Genomic DNA, 25,916 nt, shown 5'->3' with positions numbered 1-25,916 from the left:
AATATGATTATAGAGTATTATTATAAAAAGGCAGTCTTTAAAAAAATGGTTATTTGCACATAGTAAGTACCTAGTAAATATCCATTGAAGGAATAATGAAAATTTTCTATTGAAGTATTACAGTTCTTTGATTGTGTACCATAACAAAGTTCTTCATTAACTTGAAATAAATTAGTATGCCATGAATTTTATTTAGTTAAAAATTCCCTTATAATCATAGCAATTGCTATTTGTATATTAGTTAATTTGTTATATTTCGCTAAATGGACAGAGGTATGTAAAGATTTTTTTAATATTTAAATTGTTTCCTAACAAATTCATGCACATTTACCAAACCAAAATAGAAAAAACATCTATAGTAATATGTGTGCAAAAATATTTTTCCCATTTTGATAATACTTGGTTTATTTACCAATCTAGGGTCACTTATCTAAGTTAGTAAAATAACCAAGAACCAGAATAAATGAGAAGGTAAAATAGTTGTGTGAAGTCTGATTTTATAAAGCACATGGTCTTTATTCATAGAAAATGTCTGAAATCTTGAAGCTTCTAGGGGGTAACAACAGTGACACCTAATCCTCTTGTAAATTGTTATACTATAGGGAGTGGAACTTTGCCTTGATGGTAAATGGGGTTATAGTTGATTAGCAAAGTATAGGTTTGAGCCTGTATTCTAAAGGTTTTTGTGGCCTTTATCATGTCACATCTTTATGTTTCAGATTTCTCATTTTATTGAAATATATACTTTTATTTTTGTCAGATAATACATTCATTCTCCAGACCTGAAGTCAGCCATTTGGAGATATAATTTTAATTCTTGCTCTACTTATCTCAGAGCTTTTTTGAGGCTCAAATGAGATAAGTGAGAAATGATAAATGCATTAAAGCTTTAAAGGACTTGACAGTAAACAGTTGTTAGAATGATAATTGGAATGATAATATGTATTATGTGTTCAGAAGCCTGATTAATGGACTCCTGTCTAGAATAATCATAGAAAGTCCTTGGAGAAGGTTGGATTTAACTTGATTTTGGAAGAATGAGAATAGGATTGTTATTGGCACTGTTGAAGATAGTGAATGGCACAAGCCAAAGACAGTAGAAATAAACAGGTTAAGGGGTTAGAATTTAAAACTATTGAGCTCAGAGTGATTTTATTTAACTTGGGAATTTACTCATGCTTTAAAAAATTATATATGAAACAGTCTATATTTATTGTACAGCCTGCTAGATAATCAGTTGCCAAAATAACAGCAATCATTGGTTGTTCAAGTAACCTAAGTATCTGAGAAGAATGTTAGTGATTACACAGAAATTGATCCCACGTGCCTGCAGTATAGCTGTCAGTAAGCATGTGCTTGAAGATGGGAAAAATCATTTCTATGTTATCTTAAAGAATGAAGCACATATTTGACAGTGGAGCCCACTAATACAATACTCTCATTTTCCTGTTATTTGTCTGTTCTACTGCTTCTCCTATTACTGTACAGTTGGGAGCATTAAAATAGGATGTGCAGTTTTAGAATCTTTATCACAAAGTACAATTGTGTGTTATTTTCTAGAGGACTTCTGCTGGGTCTGGTTATAGCCTAAATAGCCCCACTTCTCTTGAAAATACCCTGAATTACATGATTCTTTGGCCTTTAAGGTGATGGTTTTCAAACTCAAAACTGTCTTTAGTAATGAAATCTCCTCTCAAAATTTTATGTAAAAGTCTAATTTCTTTAAAAAGGTAAAAGGAGAGTTTTTCTAAATGATTTGCCTACTATATTCCCTAAGACAAAACCATTAGCCTCAGGGGAATACAGTTTGAAAGCCATCATACTTTTTTAAGTTTTTCCATATGAATGTGTGAGGTATTATCATTCAGGATTAGTTGTTCGCACTTTGTTCATGGGTTTAAATTACTTGCTTATTCCCTATCAGGTTGTTAATAAGTAGAAAAAGAACTTTTTATGAGTATCTTAAAGGTTTTCTCTAAATTTTTAAAATAAAAGTTGTTTTTGTTTACAAGCCCAAAGGTATTTAAGCATCTGAAGGTAAATCTGTTTATGGGAACTGAGCTTAGAATGTTCCCTGTGCTTCAACTTTTTTTTTTTTTTTTGCTGGGGATTTTTTTGGTCTGCCTTCTTTTATGTTACCTATTTATATATATTTCTTTATGTGGAAGTATTTTTAGAATTTTCTTGCATACAAAGTTTATTTCATGAATTGTTCAAATGTATGTAGTTCATAATTATTTGTACAATTTCTATCTTGATCATATAAGTTTTGATCATTCTGTATTGTCATTTGTATGCTATAATTCATTTATATTATCTTTAATTTAGCTTCAAAGTATTTTTACTTAAATTTAAATGTAAAGCCATTTTAGTAGCATTTGTAAGCAATGGTCTATATTAAAGTATTTACACATATTTTCCCCACTATTTAAATCATTGTAGGTATAGATGAAACTCTGCCTATAATAAAACGTTCTTCTACTTCTAAAGTAAACAGTGTTAATCCAAAAAAGCCAAAGACCAGTGAAAGTGGTTCTGACATAAGTCCTTGTGCTTCGTTGTCCTTAACTAACTCTCCTTCGGTGGCATCTTCCCATGTTATGATATCAAAAGGTAAATATGAATCTAGCGTGTGAAATAGAAATTATATTACTTATACATAAATTTTAGACATTCTAATGAATTTTTAAACTTTTATTACTGGTTGTTTCACGTTTAAAAAAGAATTTGAGTCACGAAAGTCCTTAATCTATTTTAGGTACAAATACCTCATCACCTCACTATAAAACTGGAGCGCCTTTTCTAAGATCTTGTCCGAGGTGCAATGTAAAGTTTAATCTTTTGGATCCCTTGAAATATCACATGAAGGTAAAATTTTTTCAAAATTTGAATTTTAAAAATACTGGCAAGTCTCTGAAAACATTAAGGATCGGTCCATTGTAAATGCTCGTTTGTCTGGGTATTTAGATAAGGAATCTTCTCATTGATATTTTCATATAACAAGTAAAAATTGATATTCATGATGATTGTCTTTATACAAGATTTAAGAATCTTTCCCAATCATGAAATTTTAAATTTAGCTTATGTGTACTATAGTATATGCATATTGTATTTTACAGGGGGCATTAGAGGATACCAAGTAATCCTTCATTAATTTTATTAGATGTGATAATAGCTTTATCAGCCATAAAATTATCAATAAAAATATCCATTTTCTGGAGCTGGATGATGAAGTAAGGTGAAATTGACAGTGTTTGGGAATTGCTTTAAAACTAAGGATGCTAGACCAAAGCTTTAGATGTTGTTTTTTTCTAAGAGATGTGATTGTCATTGATCTCTCTCTGAGGCTTTAGAATATATGAATACATTAAACACAGTGTGTAGTACTTTAAGAAATAGAATAGTCCCAAGTGAGGAGGAGATCTTCCCTACCTCTGACCCCTTTATTATTTTTTTAATGTTTATTTTTGAGAGAGAGAGAGAGAGAGAGAGAGAGCTGGGGAGGGGCAGAGAGTGAGATAGCGGATCTGAAGCGGGCTCTGCAGTGTCAACGCAGAGCTGGATGTGGGTGGGACTTGAAATCATGAACCGTGAGATCATGACCTGAGCTGAAGTCGGATGCTTAACCGACTGAGCCATCCAGGCACCCCCCTCCAATCTTTTTAAAGTATTATATCTAGAAGACTGTAAAAAGTCCAGTGTTTGTTTTAGCGACAGCCCTTAGAATGTTTGCAGGTATTGGAGCTTTCCCAGGTGAATCATTTATTTCTCAGATCTTAACATTTCTTTCTCTTCATTTCTGGCATTTTTTTTTAATTTAAAAGTTTTTTAAGATTTATTTGTTTTTGAGAGAGTGCAAGCGGGAGACAGGGGGACAGACGATCTGAAGTGGTCTCTGTGCTGACAGCAGCGAGCTCAATGCAGGGCTCGAACTCACGAGCTGTGAGATCATGACCTAAGCCAAAGTTGGATGCACAACTGACTGAGCAACCCAGGTGCCCCTCGTTTCTAGCATTTTACCACTTGTAGGACAAATGTCTATGGCAAATCTCATTTGCAAAACCATTTGCCCCTACCTATGAAATGGTTCATGGGTGGAGGAATCCTCTCCTGCTCCTGGATGGCCTCCAATCGAATTGCTTTATTCAATCCCATTGCTTTATTCAATCCCAAATGGTTCCCAGATAAGTTAGTCCCATGCGCCACAGCTACCAAGTCACGCAGGGGCTGCAGCCTTTGTCTGATAGGGCCCGCCGGGCCCTGGGCCGAGGCACCCTTAGCCAGCACTCACACACAGTGCTTGAATCTCTGTACATACTGTATTTTAACTTCTAATGAAAATAATGTATTGATCAGAATATTTTATTGACTAGGTCATGCCATTCTTCAAACCTCTTGTAAAGCAGACATTTTGTTAGGTGCTTAATCTTTCATGGTACTTAAAAATTCTTTTCTTTAACGTTATTTTCTTTGTCTGGTGATATACGTGTGTCACGTTACTCAATGAAAATCTTAGTCTTGCATTTTAGTGTTTATTCATCAGGCAGAAACTAATGGTAGAACATTTCATAAGTAATGCATGTTACTAATTGTTACAGGTTAATTCTAGCTTTATGTTCGTGTAGGAAGCTCTTGAAATTAGGTTTTAGGTAATTTTCTTTTTAAAAAAATGTTCATTTATTTTGAGAGGGAGAAAGAGAGAGTGGAGGAGGGGCAGAGAGACGGGGTGGGGGTGGGGAGAAAGAATCCCAAGTAGGCTCTATGCCCAATGTGAAGCCCGTCCCAGGGCTTAATCTCATGACCATGAGACCATGACCTGAGCTGAAATCAAGAGTCAGATGCTTAACCGACTGAGCCACCTATATTGCAGTGTTCTGTGTTGTCTGTGGAAAGAGAGTCTGTAGTCTTGTATGCCCAATATAAATGGCAGGCAGGGGGAAAGGAGGCAAGAAAAAAGGCCATGTAGATTATATTTAGGAAAGACGGGATGAGAAGAGTGCAAGGCAAAGAAGCAACTTAGGAAAAGTTATTGCTTGCTGTTTCAAAGATTGGCAAATTTTTCACTGAAATTCAACATTTTATAAAAAATGTAGGAAGAAGTGTCCTAAAATTCCAAGTACAATCTTTTTTTAAAATTTTTAACGTTTATTTATTTTTGAGAGACAGAGAGTAGGGGAGGGGCAGAGAGAGAGGGAGACACAGAATCTGAAACAGGTTCTAGGCTCTGAGCTGTCAGCAGAGCCCAGTGCAGGGCTTGAACTCATGAACCATGAGTCATGACCTGAGCCGAAGTCAGATGCTCAACCTACTGAGCCACCCAGGTGCCACTCCAAGTGCAATCTTTATTCTTGGGCAAAACTGTATTTGAATATTGAATATTTGAATATTGGAAATATGATTATTTCCACCTCCCTGAGTGTGATTCCCGTTAACTGAACTTTGGGTTTTGGTTTTATATAAGCATTAGCTTTTACCAGCATTTTCAATTTTCCTATCTATGTAATATACAGATATACTTTTTTAGTTATCCTTGGTTTATTTAATTGGGGGTGGGTGGGTAATATAGTCACGTGATTCAAAAAATGTAAGAAGGTAGATATTCATCATCCCTTACCATCAAGGAAATGCAAATTAGAACTAGAGTGAGATATAACCTCACACCTGCCAGAATGGCTAAAGTCAGCAACAGGTGTTGGCAAGGATGTGGAGAAAAGGGAACTCTCTTGCACTGTTGGTAGGAATGAAAACTGATGCAGCCTCTATGGTAAATAGTATGGAAGTTCCTCAGAAAGTTAAAAATAGAACTACCCTATGATCCAGCAATCACACTACTGGGTATTTACCCAAAGAATACAAAAATACTAATTCAGAGAGGCACATGCACCTCTATGTTTATAACAGTATTATTTACAGTAGCCAAGATATGGAAGCAGCCCAAGTGTCTATTAATAGATGAATGGGTAAAGAAGATGTGGTATATATACGCAATGGAATATTATTCAGTCATAAAAAATGAAATCTTGCCATTTGCAGTGACATGGATGGAGCTAGAGAGTATAATGCTAAGCAAAATAAGTCAGAGAAAGACAAATTCCATATAGTTTCACTTATATGTGGTATTTAAAAAACAAAACAAATGAGCGAAGGGAAAAAAAGAGAGAGGCAAACCAAGAAACAGACTCTTAATTATAGAGAACAAACTGATACCTACCAGAGGTGAGGATGGGTGAAATAGGTGATGGAGATTAAGGAATGCACTTGTTCTGAGGAGTACCAGGTGTTGTATGTAAGTGTTGAATCACTGTATTTTACCCTGAAACTAATATAACACTGTATGTTAACTAACTTGGATTAAAATAAAAACTTAAATAAAAAAGAACGTATACAGTGAAGAATCCCATCCTGTCTCCTATTTGCCTGGTTCCCAGTATGAGTTGCAAACGAAATAATTTTTTTAATGTTTTGTTTACTTTTGAGGGGTGGGAGGGGCAGAGAGAGAGAGAGAGAGGGAGGGAGGGAGACCAACAATCCAAAGCAGATCTGAGCTGAGAGCTCGGAGTCCCATGAGGAGCTCAAACTCAGAACCTTGAGATTATGACCTGAGCCCAAGTCGGACGCTTAACCAACTGAGCCACCCAGGAGCCCCAAAATATTTTTTTATTAATTTTCTTATATACTCTTTGACATTCTTTCTGAATGTATAGGCACACGTGAATGTTCTTATTTTTCATATATTTTATACACAAATCATAGCATATTACATATATTTCTTCACTTGAAGAAAGTGGCACACACGTTCTCTAAAATGTAGCTTTTATTCATTGTAGTATTGTTTGTGATTAAAACTATGTGAGGGTTTTACATTTTAGCTTTACATTTTTATATATCAGTTAAATTTTTATAATATTATAATAAGGATTTCCATTTTGAAAAAATGTGAATTTTAGATTATTTGTGGATAATCTTTTGCTGTTATTATACATGTGTAGATTGGAATACCACAAAGATAATATTTTCTTCCAAAGGAAGTATTTTAGAGTGTAAATGAAACATCCTATTTATCTAAGGCACATTACTAAGCTTTAAAGTATTATTTCATTTAATCCATAGAAAATTCTTCAGGCTAGATCTTTTTCTCCTTGTTTTATAGCCAATTAATTGGTATAGCTGGGATTGAAACCTCAGTCTCTTTGATGGCAAAGTCCAGGTTCCCACACTTTTCTCTCCGTTTTGAAAATTGTATGGGCTCTTTTCTTGGATGTTACATAGAAACTTGAAAATAAGGGTTGTTATTTGTTTTTAAGAGTATGAAATTTGATAGTTATCAGTCAGTTCTAACATACAAATATGTTATTTAGATTCCTGTATCTTCATTTATATTCATCTCCCTGCTCTGTCATTTTTTTAAGTTTCAAATTAACACTATTTTCTTTGATGTCTTCCAATTCTGTTTTATGGCTGCTGCTATTTAGGATATAGATGGATCTATCTCTTTTAACTTCATTGTGAATGTATCCTATATCATTTTTATAAAGTGTTCCCATTTTGGCCTGGATTCTATTTTGTTTGACATTTATATTCTTTATCTTTTTATTTTCATCCCTTCCAAATCACTTTGTTTTTGGTACATTTCTTGCTTCCACAGAGTTGTTTTTTCTTTTGTGATCCTGTGTGAAATTTCTTTTTTCAGTAGTTGAATTAAACCCACCCATTTGTATTAATTGACAGGATAGATTTAATTGATCTGGTAGGTTTAATTGGTCTTGATTCTGTCACAATTTTTTTGTTGTGTTTTATTTTTCTAAGCTTTTCATTTTGTGGTTGCATTGTGAGTATGTAGTTTGAGTTTTTAGAAAAGTTTATATTTTTGATCTCTAGTTATTCTTAAAGAATTCTTCTAGAGAAACTCCACAACTGCAAATTGTGTATAATAAATGAATTAGTTTTATCTAATTGAAAATTAAAAGTTTATGTATGTAAGTATTCCACATTAGGGTCAGTTTATATGAGGTCTTGGGTTGTTTTTTTTTTTTTTTTTTTTTTTTGGTTTATTTATTTATTTTGAGGGACGCCTGGGTGGCTCAGTTGGTTGAGCGTCCAACTTCTGCTCAGGTCATGATCTTACAGTTTGTAAGTTCCAGCCCCACATCAGGCTCTGTGCTGACAGCTCAGAGCCTGGAGCTTGCTTCAGATTCTGTGTCTCCCTCTCTCTCTGCCCCTCCCCCGCTCACACTCTCTTTCTCTCAAAAATAAAATAAACATTAAAAAAATTTTTTAACTTTATTTCCTTATTTTTGAGAGAGAGAGAGACAGAGAGAGAAAGAGCATGCACACTAGTAGGGGAGGGGCAGAGAGAGAATCCCAAGCAGGCAGTGCGGAGCCTGTTGTGGAGCTCAAACCCACAAACTGTGAGATCATGACCTGACTCGAAATCAAGGGTCAGACACTTAACCCACTGAGCCACCCAGGCACTTCTAAGCTATATCATGACAAATATGAAATGAATGACTTTAGGCCAAGGATCAAATTATTATTAAATATTTATATCTGAAAATTTTACTTACAAGGAAAATGGTATTAGATATAAAGCTATCCCTGGTCTTAAGGTTTTTAATTTGTTTTTGAAATTATTAAGATATGGGTGTTTATTGTTTGAATTTTTTAGATTATATAAAGAAAGAAGCAAATATTTTGGTGACTCTCTCTCCAGATATATTGCCAAGCATATTTTTACCTAAGCTGGCCCTAGTTATAAACACAGAATCATTTTATGGCACCTAACTTTTTAGAAAGATGTAAATAAAACATACATATATTTTTTTCTCTTTCAGCGTTGTTGTCCAGACATGGTAAATAAATTCTTGGAAATGATTAAAGCAGAACTTATGAATACTGAAAATAAAAATAAGACTGGTGCAGAAAAAGGAAAATTAATTATGTTAGTTAGTGACTTTTACTATGGAAGACACGAGGGAGCTGTTGATGATGAACAGAAGACTTACACAACTTTTAAATGCTTCAGTTGCTTGAAAGTACTTAAAAATAATATTAGGTATGTAAATATTTGTTACTGTTTCTGTTTGAAAATTGGTATGCTACTGATGTAAATATCATATCTTTATTTTCCTGTGCTATCCTAGGTAAGCAATTTTAACACTTTCTACTAAGAATAAAGGCAGATTATTGTGTCGAAAATCTTTTGTTTCTTATTGTATTTTAGGTGTTTGACACTTAGATCCACTTTGTTGTATTTTTTTAATAAAGCTTAAGAAAGGAAAAAATTTGTTTTAACTTAGAGAAAAATCACTTTGTCTGTATTTATCATTGAACTAGGAATTTTCAAGAAGATATTTTTATTATTTAGCTACTTTTGAATCTACTTTTCCTATCACAAGAACTACTTCATCCAGTTTGACCTCCTCCATATTAGTCTTATTTAATGCTCTAGTTTTCAATTCATATGTATCATTTTTACCACATTTACCTTGCAGAGAAAGTGATATTTTAAAAATACTTTTTAATTTTTTTTTTATTTTTTTAAATTTTTTTTTAACGTTTATTTATTTTTGAGACAGAGAGAGACAGAGCATGAACGGGGGAGGGGCAGAGAGAGAGGGAGACACAGAATCGGAAGTAGGCTCCAGGCTCTGAGCCATCAGCCCAGAGCCTGACGCGGGGCTCGAACTCACGGACTGCGAGATTGTGACCTGAGCTGAAGTCGGACGCTTAACCGACTGAGCCACCCAGGTGCTCCTGATGATCTTCTTTAGAGAAGTTCCAGTTTATGAAACTTGTCTGCTTTTATTTTATAATTTAACATATTTTAAAAGTAGAGATATAATTGTCGATTTTGAAGATTTATACGTGTATGGTTTAAATTTTAGGAACTTATACTTTGCAGTCTTTGAGTAATATGGCATATTACTGTCATCCTAAGTAAGATAGTAACGAACAAAGTAACAAGCAAGACACACTGACTGGTATTTTTCATTGGGTATATAGTCTGACATTGTTTTTTTCAACATTTTATTATAAAACTTTTCAAATACTCAGCAAAGTTGAAAGTATTTTACAGTGAACATCTGTATATTTACCTCCTCGATTCTACCATTAGCATTTTACCTCACTTGTGTTGCCACGTACCTGTTCATCCATAGGCTCCATTTGATGTTTTGTTTTTTTTTGTTTTTTTGTTTTTTTACTTTTCAGAGTAAATTGCAGGCATCAGTGCACTTCCTTTAGATGTGATACTGATATATATATATATATATATGTGTATATTGTCACACACACACGTATTTGTAAACTTTTAAAAATATTTACCCTTGATAGCTATGCTTTGTAATTAGCATTCTTAAGTATCCTGCAGGTCATTTCTAAGCCTAGTATTTATTTTATTTTCTGATGAATTCTTGGGTCCAAAATGAAGTACCTCGAAAACCCCTGAAATGCACTGTAATATAAACCTAAAACAATTATGAATGCTACATTTGTGGCAGTGCTTTCTATTCAAAGACCTTTCACATATATGATTCATATGAGTTTTTACATTTCTTTACCTCCTTTTATTAAGCCCTAACAGCCATCAATAGCTAATGTCCAGTAGCTTAACAGAAGAGAATTGTGCTTTGAGATGTAACACTGAAACAATGTTATGATGAGAATTCTGTGACTTCCTTCCATATCTTTACCATTTTTGCAATAAAATACATCAGAAAATAATAGTAAGTTTGGTCAAATGCATAGGAAAGCGGTTCACTGTTTAGTATTTAACTTATTATAGTTAAATGTTAGGCATGTGATACTGGAAGTTCTTTCAGCAATAGCCTTTTGGTTTTTCCTTTAAGATTGGCCTGTTTAATATTAAACATGAAATTTCCTTTTTTGTTTCATTTCAAAAGACTGGTTATAGATTTCTAGATTATCAGAATATCTAGAAATTTTAAGCTAACCATATTTTATAACACTTAGAAATCTTGTAGGATTTTTGTCATATTGTTTAGTAAATAAAACCTGAACAGTTAACCAAAGATGTTGTAGATGTTAAATAACATTTTACCTTAACGGTAAATCTAGGATGGCAAATTGATGGTTTTAGAGGGTGATAGAAGTGAATAGGTCAAGATTTCTACTCTCTGCCCTGTCAAGATATTGTAGGATTTTTTTTCTACATTAAGTGTTACCAAAACCAGTTAGGGCTATTTTATTCTGAGAATGGCTTTGTGAGGTGGTTACTTTTTTCCACATCTCCATCTCCTGGCTTGAGAAATGTGCACTGTAGATGGGGGCAGTATAATAATTGAGAGATAGCTAGTTAACAGATCACTTTATACAGGTAGATTGTATTACTTAAAAGTTATGAGCTGAAAGTTTAATGGCTCATGACCTTTATATGTAAATATTTAGGCAAAACTTGGATTTTTAAAAATAGATTGTAATAAAGATGATGTTAAAATTAAAGAAGGGGGAAGAGGGGCTGCTGGCCGGCTCAGTTGGCAGAGTATGTGATTCTTGATCTCAGGGTCGTGAGTTCAAGCCTCACATTGGGCATAAAGCCTACTTAAAAAAAGGAGGAAAAAATATGTCAAGGTGTACTGTAAGCAGGATGTGTCAGAAGATAAATGTTAAAACCTCCATATTATGGTTGCTATCTAGGCTGATGACATCATCACTTCAAGATTGTATCCTTTGGGGACTCATAATGAGTAACTGTTAATATTTGACTTTGTATTAAAATTGTTAATGTGATTGAATAGCTTTACTTTGAAATTCAGCAAAAAGTTTCAGTGAGCCTTCTGAAATAGATCTGCCTTTTTATATTGTACTCTCTGCCATCGAAGGTCATAGTTTCCTTCTCATAAGAAACCTATTAGGGAACCTGACATAGCAGAATGTAAAAAATGAACTGCGCTACAGGGGGCATGGCCTGCGGGTCAAAATGAAGTGTTTGTGCTAATAGTAAACCACTATCATGAAATAAAACAAGATGTTCTTGTAATTAAGAAAAGCTCTTGTAATTATAGGTATTAAAATTGCTACTACATGCATTTACAAACCAAAACACAAATAAAAATACTAATTTGTCTTTTAAGCAGCTGAAACCTATTGTATGTCTTTAAGACCTTTAAAAGACTTCTCTCTGGCTCCGTAGCTGCTTTTGGTGATAGGGTTTTCTCTCTTTATGTATTTAATGTATTTAAAATGGAAATAGTATTTCATGTGTGGAAAAGAAGCCTGTTGTTTTTTTCTTTACAAACTTTTTAAAATCTGAATGAACGATGAAGGCTTGTAGCAAATTAGTGGTATTTCATATGAACTACATTAATGGATGATTCTCAAACAAAGATGCAGAGAGAAATGTTTACTGGGCCACCTAATGAAAGTGATTATTTAAAGTGCACACTTTTCTAGAAGACTTTAAGGCTTTGGAGATACTATTTTGAGTAACATAACTATATTTTTAACATTTAAGTTCAAATACTTATCTGTGAGTTTTTTCCTTGGTTATAAATCTGAATATTTGCATCTATTGACAATCATTTATAGGTTTATGAACCACATGAAACACCATCTGGAACTTGAGAAGCAGAACAGCGAGAGCTGGGAAAACCATACTACCTGCCAGCACTGCTACCGTCAGTATCCCACGCCATTCCAGTTGCAGTGTCACATCGAGAGCACACACACTCCGCATGAGTTTTCTAGTAAGTCACCATTTTGCCGAAGTCGTGAACATCCATGACTTTGGTTATCTAAGCTCTGAGGACTCCTTACGATTTCTGATGAGAAACGTAAGAAGAAGAAATAGACTTTGGATTGTGGGCACAGTTGAAAATCAAGTTTTAACATGTATAAACTCTTCGCTAGAATTGCTTTCTAAAACTGAAGTCTTGTAAATAGAAACTTCCTTTGCATAATTCGTGCATTGTACGTAGGGGGCTAATGTTAGAAAACTCGGATGCCCCAGTTTGCAATTATGGAATCAATGGCCTTGATTTACACCCTAATAAGAAAAGTAACTGCGATGATAGTTAAAAATCATGGAGTCTGGAGTTAGCTAGGATTTAAATTCCAGTTCTGCATCTTAGTATAGCTATTAAGACCTCCGGCAAGTTATTTAATCTTCCTGTACCTCAGGTTCCTCATCTGGAAAATGGGGATAAAAATAGCAGTACCTCTCTCAGTGATGGCATATAAGTAAAGTCCATAGAACAGTGTTACAGAGTTAACAACTCTAGAACCGTTGGAACCACCATCACTATTACTATTACTGTTATTATTGCCATTGTTATGGGTATACAAAATGCATCTTTTATTTCTATACATCCTTAAAATGGTGTAATTGTTTTTTCCACTTTCAGCTATTTGCAAAATCTGTGAATTATCATTTGAAACTGAACATGCTCTTTTGCAACATATGAAGGACACTCATAAACCCGGTGAAATGCCATATATTTGCCAGGTACACATTTTATCATGTACTTAGGTTTTTGTTTTACTTTCACGTGCCACAAAATCATATTCTGTTGCTCTTTTTAACTGTTTGAATAAAACGAGTTACTAAAATTGAAGACACTCTTCAATAATGGAAACTCCATTGATGTAACTCATATACATGGGCAATGGTGGCTTGGACTTTGTAGGCCATAGTTTATTGATCCCTGGACTAGACAAACAAAATGCCCTGCTGCAGAAAGACACATGTATGGATTTTCTTACCATGTAGAGAAGAATATAGATATGACAGAGAAATAAGAAATGCTATTAGTTATGGGGAACTCAACTAAATGCTTTGAGACCAGTATTTTTCCAGAATTTGAAATGGTTCCCAATCAGATAGCAAGATAAATTGCCTCTGTCATAGCCTGGGTGCCATTTAAAATCCAAAGAAGAGAATACTCTATTTTATATAGCAGGAAAAACTTTCTAGGACAAGAGGTGTCAAAATTTGGAAATTCAAACAAGATAGGGGGGCAGTAGGTCTGAAAAAAAAAGAAGAAAATCTGGTTATATTTAGGAATATATCCCTAAACTTTGAAAGATAATTTTTGTTTCAAAGATTATACTTATTATTTTCAGTAATAGAATTCTTGGTTGTATACGCAGCAGAGCTGAATTAGCGTTACATAATATTCCTCTAAATAAATGACTCATCATTACTACTTTGATGTAATTGCATGTCCGTTATAAACTTTCAAGTTAAATTAAACCTTCTTTATATTTCTAGGTTTGCCAGTTTAGATCTTCAACATTTTCTGATGTAGAGAATCATTTTAGAGCATCCCATGAAAACACTAAGAACTTGCTGTGTCCATTTTGCCTCAAAGTTAGTAAAATGGCAACTCCCTACATGAATCATTACATGAAGCATCAGGTGAGATTTAGCAGTTATTTGTTCATTTTGTCTTAGTAAAAAGGCGTGTGTGTGTATATATGTATGTATGTGCACATATACGTATGCATATGTGTATATACATATATATGTATACACACACACACACACACACACCTTAGAGCATTGGTTAGATTTGTTCTAAAAGGAAAGTTAAGTGGTTACAAATGACATGATTAATTTACAATTTATGCTGAATTACTTGTGAAATTTCCACTCCTTATCTTTGTCCACTTCCTATTGGTGGTGAGGCTCTTGAATAGAGAGAGTTCTGAGGTAGAAATGGGAGGCCTAGAGCAGAGGGGAAGAGGGAAGATGAGGGAAATATTGAAGTTGAATATTTCAGGGGTCTACAAGTGGTGAAAACAGGAATGATTTTAAAGGTAGTGAATCAAGAGCAGGGAAAAGGGTATTTTTGAACTGAGAAAGATAAGCTTGAGGACTCCATCTTTTTTTCTCCTTCTCCAAACTTCATTTCTACTTTTTTTTTTTTTTTTAAATTTTTTTTAACGTTTATTTATTTTTGAGACAGAGAGAGACAGAGCATGAACAGGGGAGAGTCAGAGAGAGGGAGACACAGAATCTGAAACAGGCTCCAGGCTCTGAGCTGTCAGCACAGAGCCCGACGTGGGGCTCGAACTCACGGGCTGTGAAATCGTGGCCTGAGCCGAAGTCGGCCGCTTAACCAACTGAGCCACCCAGGCGCCCCCATTTCTACTTTCTAGCTCAGTTTTTATTATGAAAAGACATGTGGTTGTCTTCGCAACCTAGAATGGTCTTTTGTAGCAGCCAGTGACAAAGGAAATAGCAATGACACTTGTTTCTAGATATGTGAACTCTTCCAGAGGACTATATTTAGGTTAGAACTTGTTTCCTAGATGACTTTTGCCAGTTTAGCTATGTCATTTCTGGGATACCGGTGTTAGTGCTTGCACCTTTCCCTTGAATTCTCAGTTTATTCTTGCTGGGTCTTTTCCTGACACAATTAGACCATCCTTTATTTAGGCTGAAAACTTTGATGAGACAGTAAACCTATTCTTTTTTTTTAATGTTTATTGATTTATTTTTGAGAGTGGGGGGAGGGGCAGAGAGAGGGAATGAGAATCCCAAGCAGGCTTTGTCAGCTGTCAGCACAGAGCCCAGTGCGGGTCCTGAACTCATGAACTACGAGATCATGACCTGAGCCGAAATTAAGAGTCAGACACTTAACTCGACTGAGCCACCCAGTCACCTTTAAACAGTAAGTCTATTCTTGAGTGTTTGAAAGAGCAGTGGTACCTTTGCCAAAATTAGAAGTCAACGAGTTTACCAAATGCAATTATGTAATCGAGTTTTGTCTCCTCACTCATAAGCTCATTACTTTGTCTTATTATTGATTGTGTTGTCATGGCCAATTTGCTCAGCACTGGTTTTCTCAGCATTGTTTACTCAGTATTGTTTTCAGTTCCACTCATTAAATGACCATGAAATCAACTTGTACTTGTTAATTGAAAAAAATTATAAAAAGTAGAATACCCAAATACCTTCAGGATCACCTGTGTCATGACTGGAATGGTTCCAACATGCTGGGTATGCCATCTCACCCTTAAGAACCTCTGGCAAAATCTTTCTTTTTTTAAAAAAAAATTTACATTTTTTAAACTTATTTTTGACAGAGACAGAGACAGAGCACAAGTAGGGGAGGGGCAGAGAGAGAGGGAGACACAGAATCCAAAGCAGGCTCCAGGCTCTGAGCCCGATGTGGGGCTCGAACTCACAAACTGTGAGATCATGACCTGAGCTGAAGTCAGACGCTTAACCGACTAAGCCACCCAGGTGCCCCCCTGGCAAAATCTTTCTATTCTAGAGTTTCCCAGGAGTGTTCCATCAGATGTTAATAGATGTTCCACTCTAAAATTGCTCCTGGAAAAAGAAGTTCTGTAATTGGCTGGATTTACAAAATTAACAATTTTTTGTTTATGTTTAAAAATAGAGCTCTTAATATGCTAGAAAACCTTATAAATCTCCAAGGAAGGGATATTGTCTATATTGTTCCCAAAGTTTATTTAATCCTTTGTTTGCGCAATGCCTACTAACATTTCTTGAGGAATAGTTTGGAAAACACTGGTCTTGGTGCTTTATTTCATGTTTTGACCTTTGATTTTGAAAGGAAGAATGAGATGTAAAACAGTAGCTCTAACTATTTCATTATGAAGCTTTTAACATAATTCTTCCTACCATGCTTTACTAATCTCCAGAGTGAGGTACAGATGCAGAGGGAGTAACAATGTCCTTAGAAAGGTAAAGAGATGGATGGGCCTGCCATGTGGACCGTGTCTCTTAAGTGGTTTACCTGGTCTACAGTCACTCTTCATACCCTAAATTGTATGCCTTATCTTGCCATGTATATAGGAAAGAGTTGACCCAGCAGGTCTGCGTTGTCCAAATCATGTACATTTTCAGAAGGGTCTGTTTGCATATTGGCATAATTAGCCCTTGGCTAACTCCTGGAAATTGAGCCTTTGTTATTAATTGATGAGTGTTTTACATGCCTAGGACCTTGAGCCACATTGTGCCAGCTTTTCTAGATCATTTGTACAAAGATATGATTATGGTAAACACCTGCTTTTCTTCTGGGAGCCTGAAGATTTGGTGACTGAACCCTTTAAAAAAAAATAAACCTGGCTTCTGGTGACTGAACCCTGTGAAAAGAACAAACCTAGATTTTTAGACTCAAGAGAGCTTTCCTCGTAAAAAGCACTTCATAGGTATTGCTGCAGTTAGTTGCCGGGGGATTGATTAAACGTGTCCTATGCAGCTTGTTGGGAGAGTGCACTTGGAAACTGGTGCCAATATCCTCCAAACTCCACCCAATGCATTTTTCTTCCTTTATTAATCCTGTTCTGTATCCTTTCACTGTAATAATTGTGTCTATGAGTATAACAATTTCTAAATCCTGTAAGTTCTTCTGCATCATCAAGCCTGGGAGTAGTCTTAAGGACTTGGTGCCCAATATTTGTGAGTTTGGAGTACCTAAGAGGTAGCCAGTGAGCAGTCAACAGAGGAAAGAGTCTAATAATAGGATCATCAAGAGTTTTTCAAAGTACTTTCAGTTTATGCAGTTGTCCACAAAAGACTCAAAAACCATAGCTGAGCAGGATTATAAACTTGTAATTGAGCTAACATTAGTGTGATTTTAGATAATAGGAATTATTGAATCTGTGGCTTATTTTATTCTTTTTGAAGACTTTGGTTGTAACCTTTTCCTAAAAAGAATATATTAGTATGTCTTAAGTGATTTTAAGAGCTATGGATATGGTTTGTACAATTTTTAAGAAAGGATGAAGGATTTTATATGTTAGATATTCTTATTAAATCTTTATAGAAATAACAAGTAGCTAATATATACTAATCACTTGTATGACAGTCACAGTGTTTTTACTTGCATTATTTTGTTTAATCCTCACAAACATCCTACAAAGCAGGTATGATCATTTTCATTTCATAAATGAGGAAATAAAGCTTTATAGACAGTAAGTTACTTTGCCCAGTGCCACATTCCCTAATAAATGGCAGAGCCAAAAATTGACTTAGAGCCCAAGGTTTTACCGTAGAGTCATATCCTTTACCAACATTAGGTCTAAAAGCAGATATTACAGATAGTCAGAATTAGCCTTGAAAATTCCTCAAATCACCCAAACAATATAGTATGTTTGTCAGAAAGTTCAACGCAGACGGGTAATTCTCAATCCTTGGAATAGATCACCAATTTTTTGGTTGAACATCATATTATTTAAAACTGTACTGTATTATCCTTTTTTTTTTTTTTTTTTTAAGTAGGCTTCATGCCCAGCGCGGAGCCCAATGCGGGGCTTGAACTCACGACCCTGAGATCAAGACCTGAGCTGAGATCAAGAGTCAGACGGTTAACCGACTGAGCCACCCAGGCGTCCCTCTGTATTATTCTCCTTACCACATCTCAAGCATATATGCATAAGAGAGATATGCAAGACTCGAGTCCAACTAAGGGAATAGTAGATTAATGTCTCCCATCCCAGGGCTCTGGGCAAATGCTCATTGAATGGCATGGCAGACATTTTGAACTAGTTAAATTGTGCCTGCTTCTCATATGCATGCTCCTTCAGTCTCTTGCTGTCTTCCTCGTTATTTATTTAACAAATACTTATTGAGTGCTTAATATATGCCAGGGACTGTTTAACAGAAGTGAACAAAACGGTTTGTGCTCTCTGGAATTTGCATGGTAGTGGAGAAAGTGTATGTGTATTATGTCTGAATGTAAATGTATGCCAGCTGGTGATAAGTACCATGGGAAGAAAACGTGAGGTTAGGGAGTGCCAGGGCTTAGGAGGTGAAGGGAAGCCATTTCTGTTTTTATATGGGATGGTCAAAGAGGGCCTCTCCAAAGGAAATAAGAGAGTTAGCTATGTGGATATCTGAGAGAGGATATTTCAAGGAGAGGGAATAGTAAGTAGGCAGTGAGGTGAGCACCTATCTAGATGTCCAAGGAACAGCAAGGGGCCCGTGTGGCTGGAGCATGGCAAACAAGTGGGATGGAGAGTAGGTTGAAATGAGACTGTAGCAACAGAATGCAGAGTAAATGGCATAGGGTCTTGTGAGCCAGAGTTAGGATTTTGATGTGGTGTGGAAAACCATTGGAAGCTTTAAGCATGTGAGAGATCACTCTGGCAGCTATAGAGAGAATAGACTGTTAGGAAGAAAGGGTGGGAACAAGGAGAAGGTAGGAGGCTATTGGAAAAGTCCAGGAGAGTGGCTTGGACTGACATGGTGGCTGAACAGGTGATAAAAAGTGGAAAGATTGTTTTTGAAGGTAGAGCTGACAGGTTTTATTAATGGGTTGGTGGATGTGGGGTGTGAAAGAAAGGCATGAATTAAGTATAACTGAGTTCTTTGGTCCTGAGCCACTGCAAGAATGGTGTTCCCATACACTGAGATATTGGGAAGACTAGGGAAGGAACAGATTTTTTTTTTTTTTTTGCAGGGTGGATGGGGGAAAATCTAGAGTTCAGTTTTGTTTATGTTGATTTGAAATGACTGTTAAATATCAAGTAGTGATGTCAAGTAGGCAGTTGGATGGATGCTATTTAAAATCATGAAACTGGATGAGGTATATGCACAGGTAGAGAAAAGATTTCTAGGAATTGTACTCTGGGGAATTTTCTACCTGTCCTGTAACCTTGCTATCTGCTTCTTGACTGGGATCTTTTTCCCTCTTTCCTTCTTTCTCTTGAACACATGTTAGGTGAATCTGTTTACATTGCCTATACCTAGGATATGATCCAATGCACCATACTTCTAAAATTGTCTTAAAAATGAAACTCAAATAGTAATACAAACATTATATTTATATATTGCTTTGAAGTTTTTTCAGAACTTTTATTTATCAAATGCCTGCTGTACACCAGTAACCACTAGCTACTTACACGTTAACTCATTTGCTTTTCCTAAATAATTATGCTTTACATGAAAATAGTGATGGGCCTGTGGAGATACAGCTTTGGAGAAAACATTCTTTTGCATTTGTATGTTGTTCTAAATTTACCTATAAATATAGAATATATTTTTTAATTAATGAAAGCATATACATAAAGATTGCAGTTGGTAATGTGTAATAGAAAGAACATCACCTAGCTATGAGCAAATGACTTAGATCTCTCTTGGGTCCTATTTCCCATTGATAAAAAAATAATAGGCCTAAGTTTGAGAAGGGATGTAGTCAAGGGGTTCTCTGGCAATAGATTGGGATCAATTGTTCTCATTTGTACTTCTGTAGCCATACTGGCCAGTATCACAGCCACTAGCCATCTGTGCCTGCTTAAATTAATTAAAATTAAGTAAAATTGAAAAATCAGTTCCTGTGTGAACTTTTTACAGTTCAGGTGGTCAATAACAACATGTGGCTGGTGAATACCATATTGGACAGTGCAACTATGTAATGTTATCAGACACTGTAGAAAGTTCTGCTGGACAACACTGCTTTATACAATCATTTCTGTAACAGAACTTTTGGAGGGGATGTCTGGTTAAATTTGTTTTGGTTTTAGGAAGTTCAAATCTTTTAAAATGTTTACTTATTTTGAGAGAGAGAGAGAGAGAGAGAGAGAGAGAGAGAGAGAGAAAGAACATGAGTGGGGGAGGGGCACAGAGAGAGGGAGACAGAATCCCAAACAGGCTCCTCCACACTGTCAGCACAGAACCCGATGCAGGGCTTGATCTCACAAACCACGAGATCGTGACCTGAGCTGAAATCAAGAGTCGGACCCTTAACTGACTGAGTCACCCAGGTGCTCATAGAAAGCTCAATTGTTTTTGTGAAACAAATAGAAATTTAAAAAATTGGGACACCTGAGGGGTTCAACTCGTTAAGTGTCTGACTCTTGATTTCAGCTCAGGTCTTGATCTCGAGGTTCGTGAGATCAAACCCCACATTGGGCTCTGCACTGACAGCACGGAGCCTGCTTGGGATTCCCTGACCACCCCACCCCCCCATCCCCACCTTCTGTCTCTCAAAAAAATAAATGACATTAAAAAAAGAAATTTTAAAAATTAAAAATAACTTCACCTTTTCTAGGATAAAAATATAGTATAACTCATTTTCACTGTAACGTGTGCTTGAATGGTTTATACTTAAATTTATAATTAAAAAAGCTTTCACACTACAAAGGTATAGGACTTGTCACATTTGAACCTAACTGACATAACTTTTGTTTTGATTGCCTATATGGCAATAAATACTTACTTTAAAGATTTCATTTTTAAGTAATCTCTACACCCAGTGTGGGGCTCAAACTTTTAAACCCTGAAATCAAGAGTTGCCATGTGTTACCAACTGAGCAACCAGGTGCCCCACAAATACTTTTGAAATACAAATACTAATGCAAGCAGTGTTCTTGAAAAAAATGAAAGAATATTTTGGCATTGTTTATGATGGGATATAGTAAAATACTGGTTTTTAAAAATTATTTAGCTATTACAATTAAGAGCAATTTCAGATTCCAGGATTTGTGGTGATAGAAGTTGTTATTTCTCATAGTATTTTTAATGTTTCTTATAAACAGAAAAAAGGAGTTCATCGTTGTACCAAGTGCAGACTACAATTTTTGACCTGCAAAGAGAAACTGGATCACAAGACCCAGCATCGGACATTTATAAAGCCTAAAGAGCTAGAAGGATTGCCTCCTGGTACAAAAGTGAGTTTTAAATATGTTTTATTTTAACATTTTGTGTGATAGTAGAAGTAAATTCCTGCCTGGTTTTGTTTTAAATGTCTATTTATTTATTTTGAGAGAGAGAGCACAAGCAGGGGAGAGGGGGAGAGAAAGAGAATCCCAAGCAGGCTCCACGCAGCACGGAGCCCAACGCGGGGCTTGATCTCACAACCACGAGATCACGACGTGAGCCGATATTGAGTCGGTGACTGAGCCACCTGGGCACCCCAGATTTTATTTTCAAGTAATCTCTATACCCAATGTGGGGCTCAAACTTACAACCCTGAGATCAAGAGTCACATGCTCTACTGACTGAGCCAACCAGGTGTCCCCTGCCTGGGTTTATCTATTGACTATAATATTAAAAATTAACTTCTGCTTGTCATTAAGATTTAAGTTTAGGTTTTACCATTGTTTTGCTTAGAAAAAAACCTATCCGGGGCGCCTGGGTGGCGCAGTCGGTTGGGCGTCCGACTTCGGCCAGGTCACGATCTCGCGGTCCGTGAGTTCGAGCCCCGCGTCAGGCTCTGGGCTGATGGCTCAGAGCCTGGAGCCTGTTTCCGATTCTGTGTCTCCCTCTCTCTCTGCCCCTCCCCCGTTCATGCTCTGTCTCTCTCTGTCCCAAAAATAAATAAACGTTGAAAAAAAAAAAAAAATTTAAAAAAAAAAAAGAAAAAAACCTATCCTTTTTTTTTTTTTTTTTTTTTTTACTTAATTGACATGTGCTATGTTGGAGCATATTCCTATGTAGTGAGTGCAACTAGATTAACCATAGGCTGTGTCAGTGAGTTGTTTCAATATTTTATAGGCTGTTTCTGAGTTCTTCCAGTTGGCAGCGTATATGTCTGCTTCAGCTGCTAGACTGTAAGCAGTACAGTCCTTTCCCATATCTTCTCTTATTAATAATAATAATAAGTCTATCATCATCATCATCATCATAGTAATAGGTGTCTTGTAACACTTTAGAATTAAGCTTTCTGTGTGATTTTTCATACATTCTATTATTTAATAACAATTTAGTGAGGTAGACAAGACAGGTATTATTTCCATTTTATAAATGAGGAGGCCTAAAGAGGATAATACTTACTCAAGGTCAAATGGCTAGCAAGAGGTAGTATTGAGATTTAACCTGGTCTTTTGACCCCTAATTCAGTGCTTTTTGTATGATACCAGGTCACATGTATTTCAAAGGACTTCCTCATTGGCTGGTCCTCAAGTACATGGGAGTAGTATAGTCAAGTGATTAAAGAGAATGTTAATAGGCAACTGTGTTTTCCATTATTAATCAGTGGGTATAACCGAACATCACCTTTTTTGAATACTAAATGATAAATGTTATGTTAGTTCCCTTTAGGGAAATTCTGAATATTTTCAAACTCTTCATTCTGTATAATTAATTGATGTAACCTCCACAATAACCTTTGGAATTATAAATCCTGACCAATGAGCCTCCAGATAGAGCAGGTCACATTTACTGGAGATCTGTTTTATAGTTACCAAAGAGTAATGCAGGACTTTCCAAGGTTATTATTTCTGGTTTTGAGATTTAAATTTTGACTTCTGTGTTTGTGAAAGCTACTTAGTTATATCAGAGAATAAAATAGACATGGAATGTGCTTTTTTTGATATTCATATAATTTGCACTAACTCCTAATTATCCGTTAATATCTGTTAACATAGAAACGCTATCAATACAAAACTGCAATTTACAACAGTAAATAAATAATGAGGTAAATGTCATTTAATTGGTATGACCATTTAGAATAAATGGGATACTTAACTGATTGTAATTTATATTTACCATTTTCAAAATAATGATATTTAAATTTTGAACTGCAGTGATTTTTTTGGTAAAACAGCTTTATTGAGATATAATTCAGTGGTTTTTAGCATATTCACAGACTTGTGCAAACATCACTACAACCCATTTTTGAACATTTTTGTCACCCCCAAAAGAAACCCTATACCTGTTAGGAGTCACTCCCTATTTCCCCTCCACCAGCCCTAGGCAAACTTTACTTTCTGTTCCTATGGATTTTCCTATTCTGGACATTTCATAAAAATGGAATCATATAGGGGCCCCTGGGTGGCTCAGTCAGTTTAAGCATCCGACCTTGGCTCAGGTCATGATCTCATGATTTGTGGGTTCAAGCCTTGCCTCGGGCTCTGTGCTGACAGCTCAGACCCTTGAGCCTGCTTCGGATTCTGTGTCTCCCTCTCTCTCTGCCCCTCCCCTACTCGTGCTCTGTCTCTCTCTCAAAAATAAACATGGAAACAAAAATTTTTAATGGAATCCTAGAATATGTGGTCTTTTATGATTGGCTTCCTTCACTTAGCGTAACATTTGTGAGATCCATCAATATTAAAGCTTGTATCAGTAATTTATTCTTTTTTATTTGATTTATCCATTCATTATTTGATGAGCATTTGGGTTGTTTGCACTTTTTAGCTGTTGTAAATAATGCTCTTATGAAAGCTCATGTACAAGTTTTTGTGTGGACTTACTTTTTCATGTCTCTTAGGTGGAATTGCTTAGGAGTGGAACACTAAGGAGTGGAATTGCTGGGTTATATGAGAACTCTCTTTTTTTAAGTTTTTATTTTTATATTTTTGAGGGAGAGAGAATCCCCAGGCAGGCTCCATGCTGTCAGTGTGGGGCCAAATGTGGGGCTTGAACCCACAAACCATGAAATGATGACCTGAGCTGAAATCGAGTCAGACACTTAACCAGCTGAGCCACCCAGGCGCCTCATATGATAACTCTTAAGTTTAACATTTTGAAGAACTACCAACTGTTTTCCAAAGCCACTGCACCCTTGTACATTCCTACCAGAAATATATGAGCTGAGCATTGCAGTTTCTCTACATCTTGTTAATACTTGTTATGAATCTGTTTTTTACTGTAGCCATTTTAGTTGGTCTAAAGTGATACCTCACTGGAGTTTTGATTTGCATTTTCTTGATGACTAATGATTGTTGAGTATGTTTTCAAGTGTTTATTGGCCATTTGTATATCTTTAAAGAAATGCTTGTTCATTCGGATCATTTGCCCATATTTAAATTCAGTTATTTGTCTTTTTGCTGAGTTGTAAGTGTTCTTTATATATTGTGTACACAAGTCCCTTATTAGAAATATGATTTGCAAATATTTTCTCTGATTCTGTGGGGTGTCTTGTCACTTTCTTAACAGTGTCCTTTGAGGCACAAAAGTTTAAAATTTTTATGAAGTCCAGTTAATGTTTTTCTTTGGTTGCTTGTGCTTTTGTTGTCATATTTAAAAAGTCATCATCTAACCCCAAATCATGGAGATTTACTCCTATGCTTTTTTCTAAGAGTTTTCCAGTTTTAGCTCTTACAATTTGATTCTTGATACATTTTGAGTTAATTTTTGCATCTAGTATGAGATAAGGATCCAGATTCGTTCTTTGCATCTATTTATCCTGTGTTCCAACACCATTTGTTTGATGACTATTGTTTCCTCCACTGAGTTGTTTTGGTACCCTTTTCAAAAACCAATTGACCATAATGTCAAGGTATGAAGTAATCTTTTTAATATTAATGCGATGATTAATTTTCTAAAATATGTATATATTGTCTTCATTATTATAGGTTACTATTCGAGCCTCAGTTGGACCTCTTCATTCAAAACCAGTAACTACATCTCCCAGTAGCAGTGTTCCAAGCACTTCTTCTTTTCAAATCTCACCTCCAAGGTCTAAAAGTACAACTGCTAAAAATATAAAATCTACTACAAGTAAATCTAAGACAAGTAAGCCTCATGCAGCTGTATCCAGTGCAAGTAAACCTCATGCCAAAAGGCAAGGTAGAGTTGCATCTAAATATAAGATCAAAAAAACCTCTTGTAAACAAAAGAAACAACGCAACAGAAAGAATAAAATCAGCATAGCTTTGAAGAACTTAAGGTAATATCTTTTATTCCTGATATGTAATATTTATTGAATATTAAATATTAAAGGTTTATTTTAGTATAATTTACCATATCACAGAGCTCCCTTGTACATTGACATGATGATCATTTGTCTGGCCTAAAGGCCTAGAAGATAATAAAAAGGTACTTTTTACAACTGCGGAGCAGAACTAGAATTAGCGTTCATTGTACAGTTGTCATCATTTACACTAGTCTTCTATTTTGTGCTTATATCTTGTAATAATTGAATTGATTAATGCAGTCGTTTTATTCCAGGGAACATTAACTGGTGTTTGATTTTTGACACTTATTCAAGCTTATTGTTTCCAATCAAATTTTCAAATTATGTCTCTATTTATAGATGCTAATT

The 25,916-nt window shown here is 35.5% G+C and overlaps 1 protein-coding gene across 5 annotated transcripts in view; it reads left to right on the top strand.

Moving 5' to 3' along the window:
- The window catches only part of ZNF280C (zinc finger protein 280C), an 85,155-nt gene that overhangs the window by 22,763 nt on the left and 36,476 nt on the right, over nucleotides 1-25,916 (top strand). For all 5 annotated transcript variants that reach the window (XR_006711175.1, XR_006711174.1, XR_006711176.1 and 2 more), the window contains exons 8-15: nucleotides 2,443-2,613; nucleotides 2,759-2,868; nucleotides 8,832-9,052; nucleotides 12,547-12,704; nucleotides 13,362-13,462; nucleotides 14,228-14,374; nucleotides 21,469-21,600; nucleotides 25,228-25,541. Coding sequence is in view for 2 of the 5 variants with exons in the window: in XM_045473302.1 (XP_045329258.1) it covers nucleotides 2,443-2,613; nucleotides 2,759-2,868; nucleotides 8,832-9,052; nucleotides 12,547-12,704; nucleotides 13,362-13,462; nucleotides 14,228-14,374; nucleotides 21,469-21,600; nucleotides 25,228-25,541 (1,354 nt within the window). In the remaining 3 variants the exon portion in view is untranslated. The remainder of the gene's footprint in view (nucleotides 1-2,442; nucleotides 2,614-2,758; nucleotides 2,869-8,831; nucleotides 9,053-12,546; nucleotides 12,705-13,361; nucleotides 13,463-14,227; nucleotides 14,375-21,468; nucleotides 21,601-25,227; nucleotides 25,542-25,916) is intronic.

Source organism: Leopardus geoffroyi, chromosome X, assembly GCF_018350155.1.
Source record: "Leopardus geoffroyi isolate Oge1 chromosome X, O.geoffroyi_Oge1_pat1.0, whole genome shotgun sequence".
In the NCBI taxonomy this organism is placed as follows: Eukaryota; Metazoa; Chordata; class Mammalia; order Carnivora; family Felidae; genus Leopardus; species Leopardus geoffroyi.
This window is presented reverse-complemented; position numbering and strand designations above follow the sequence as displayed.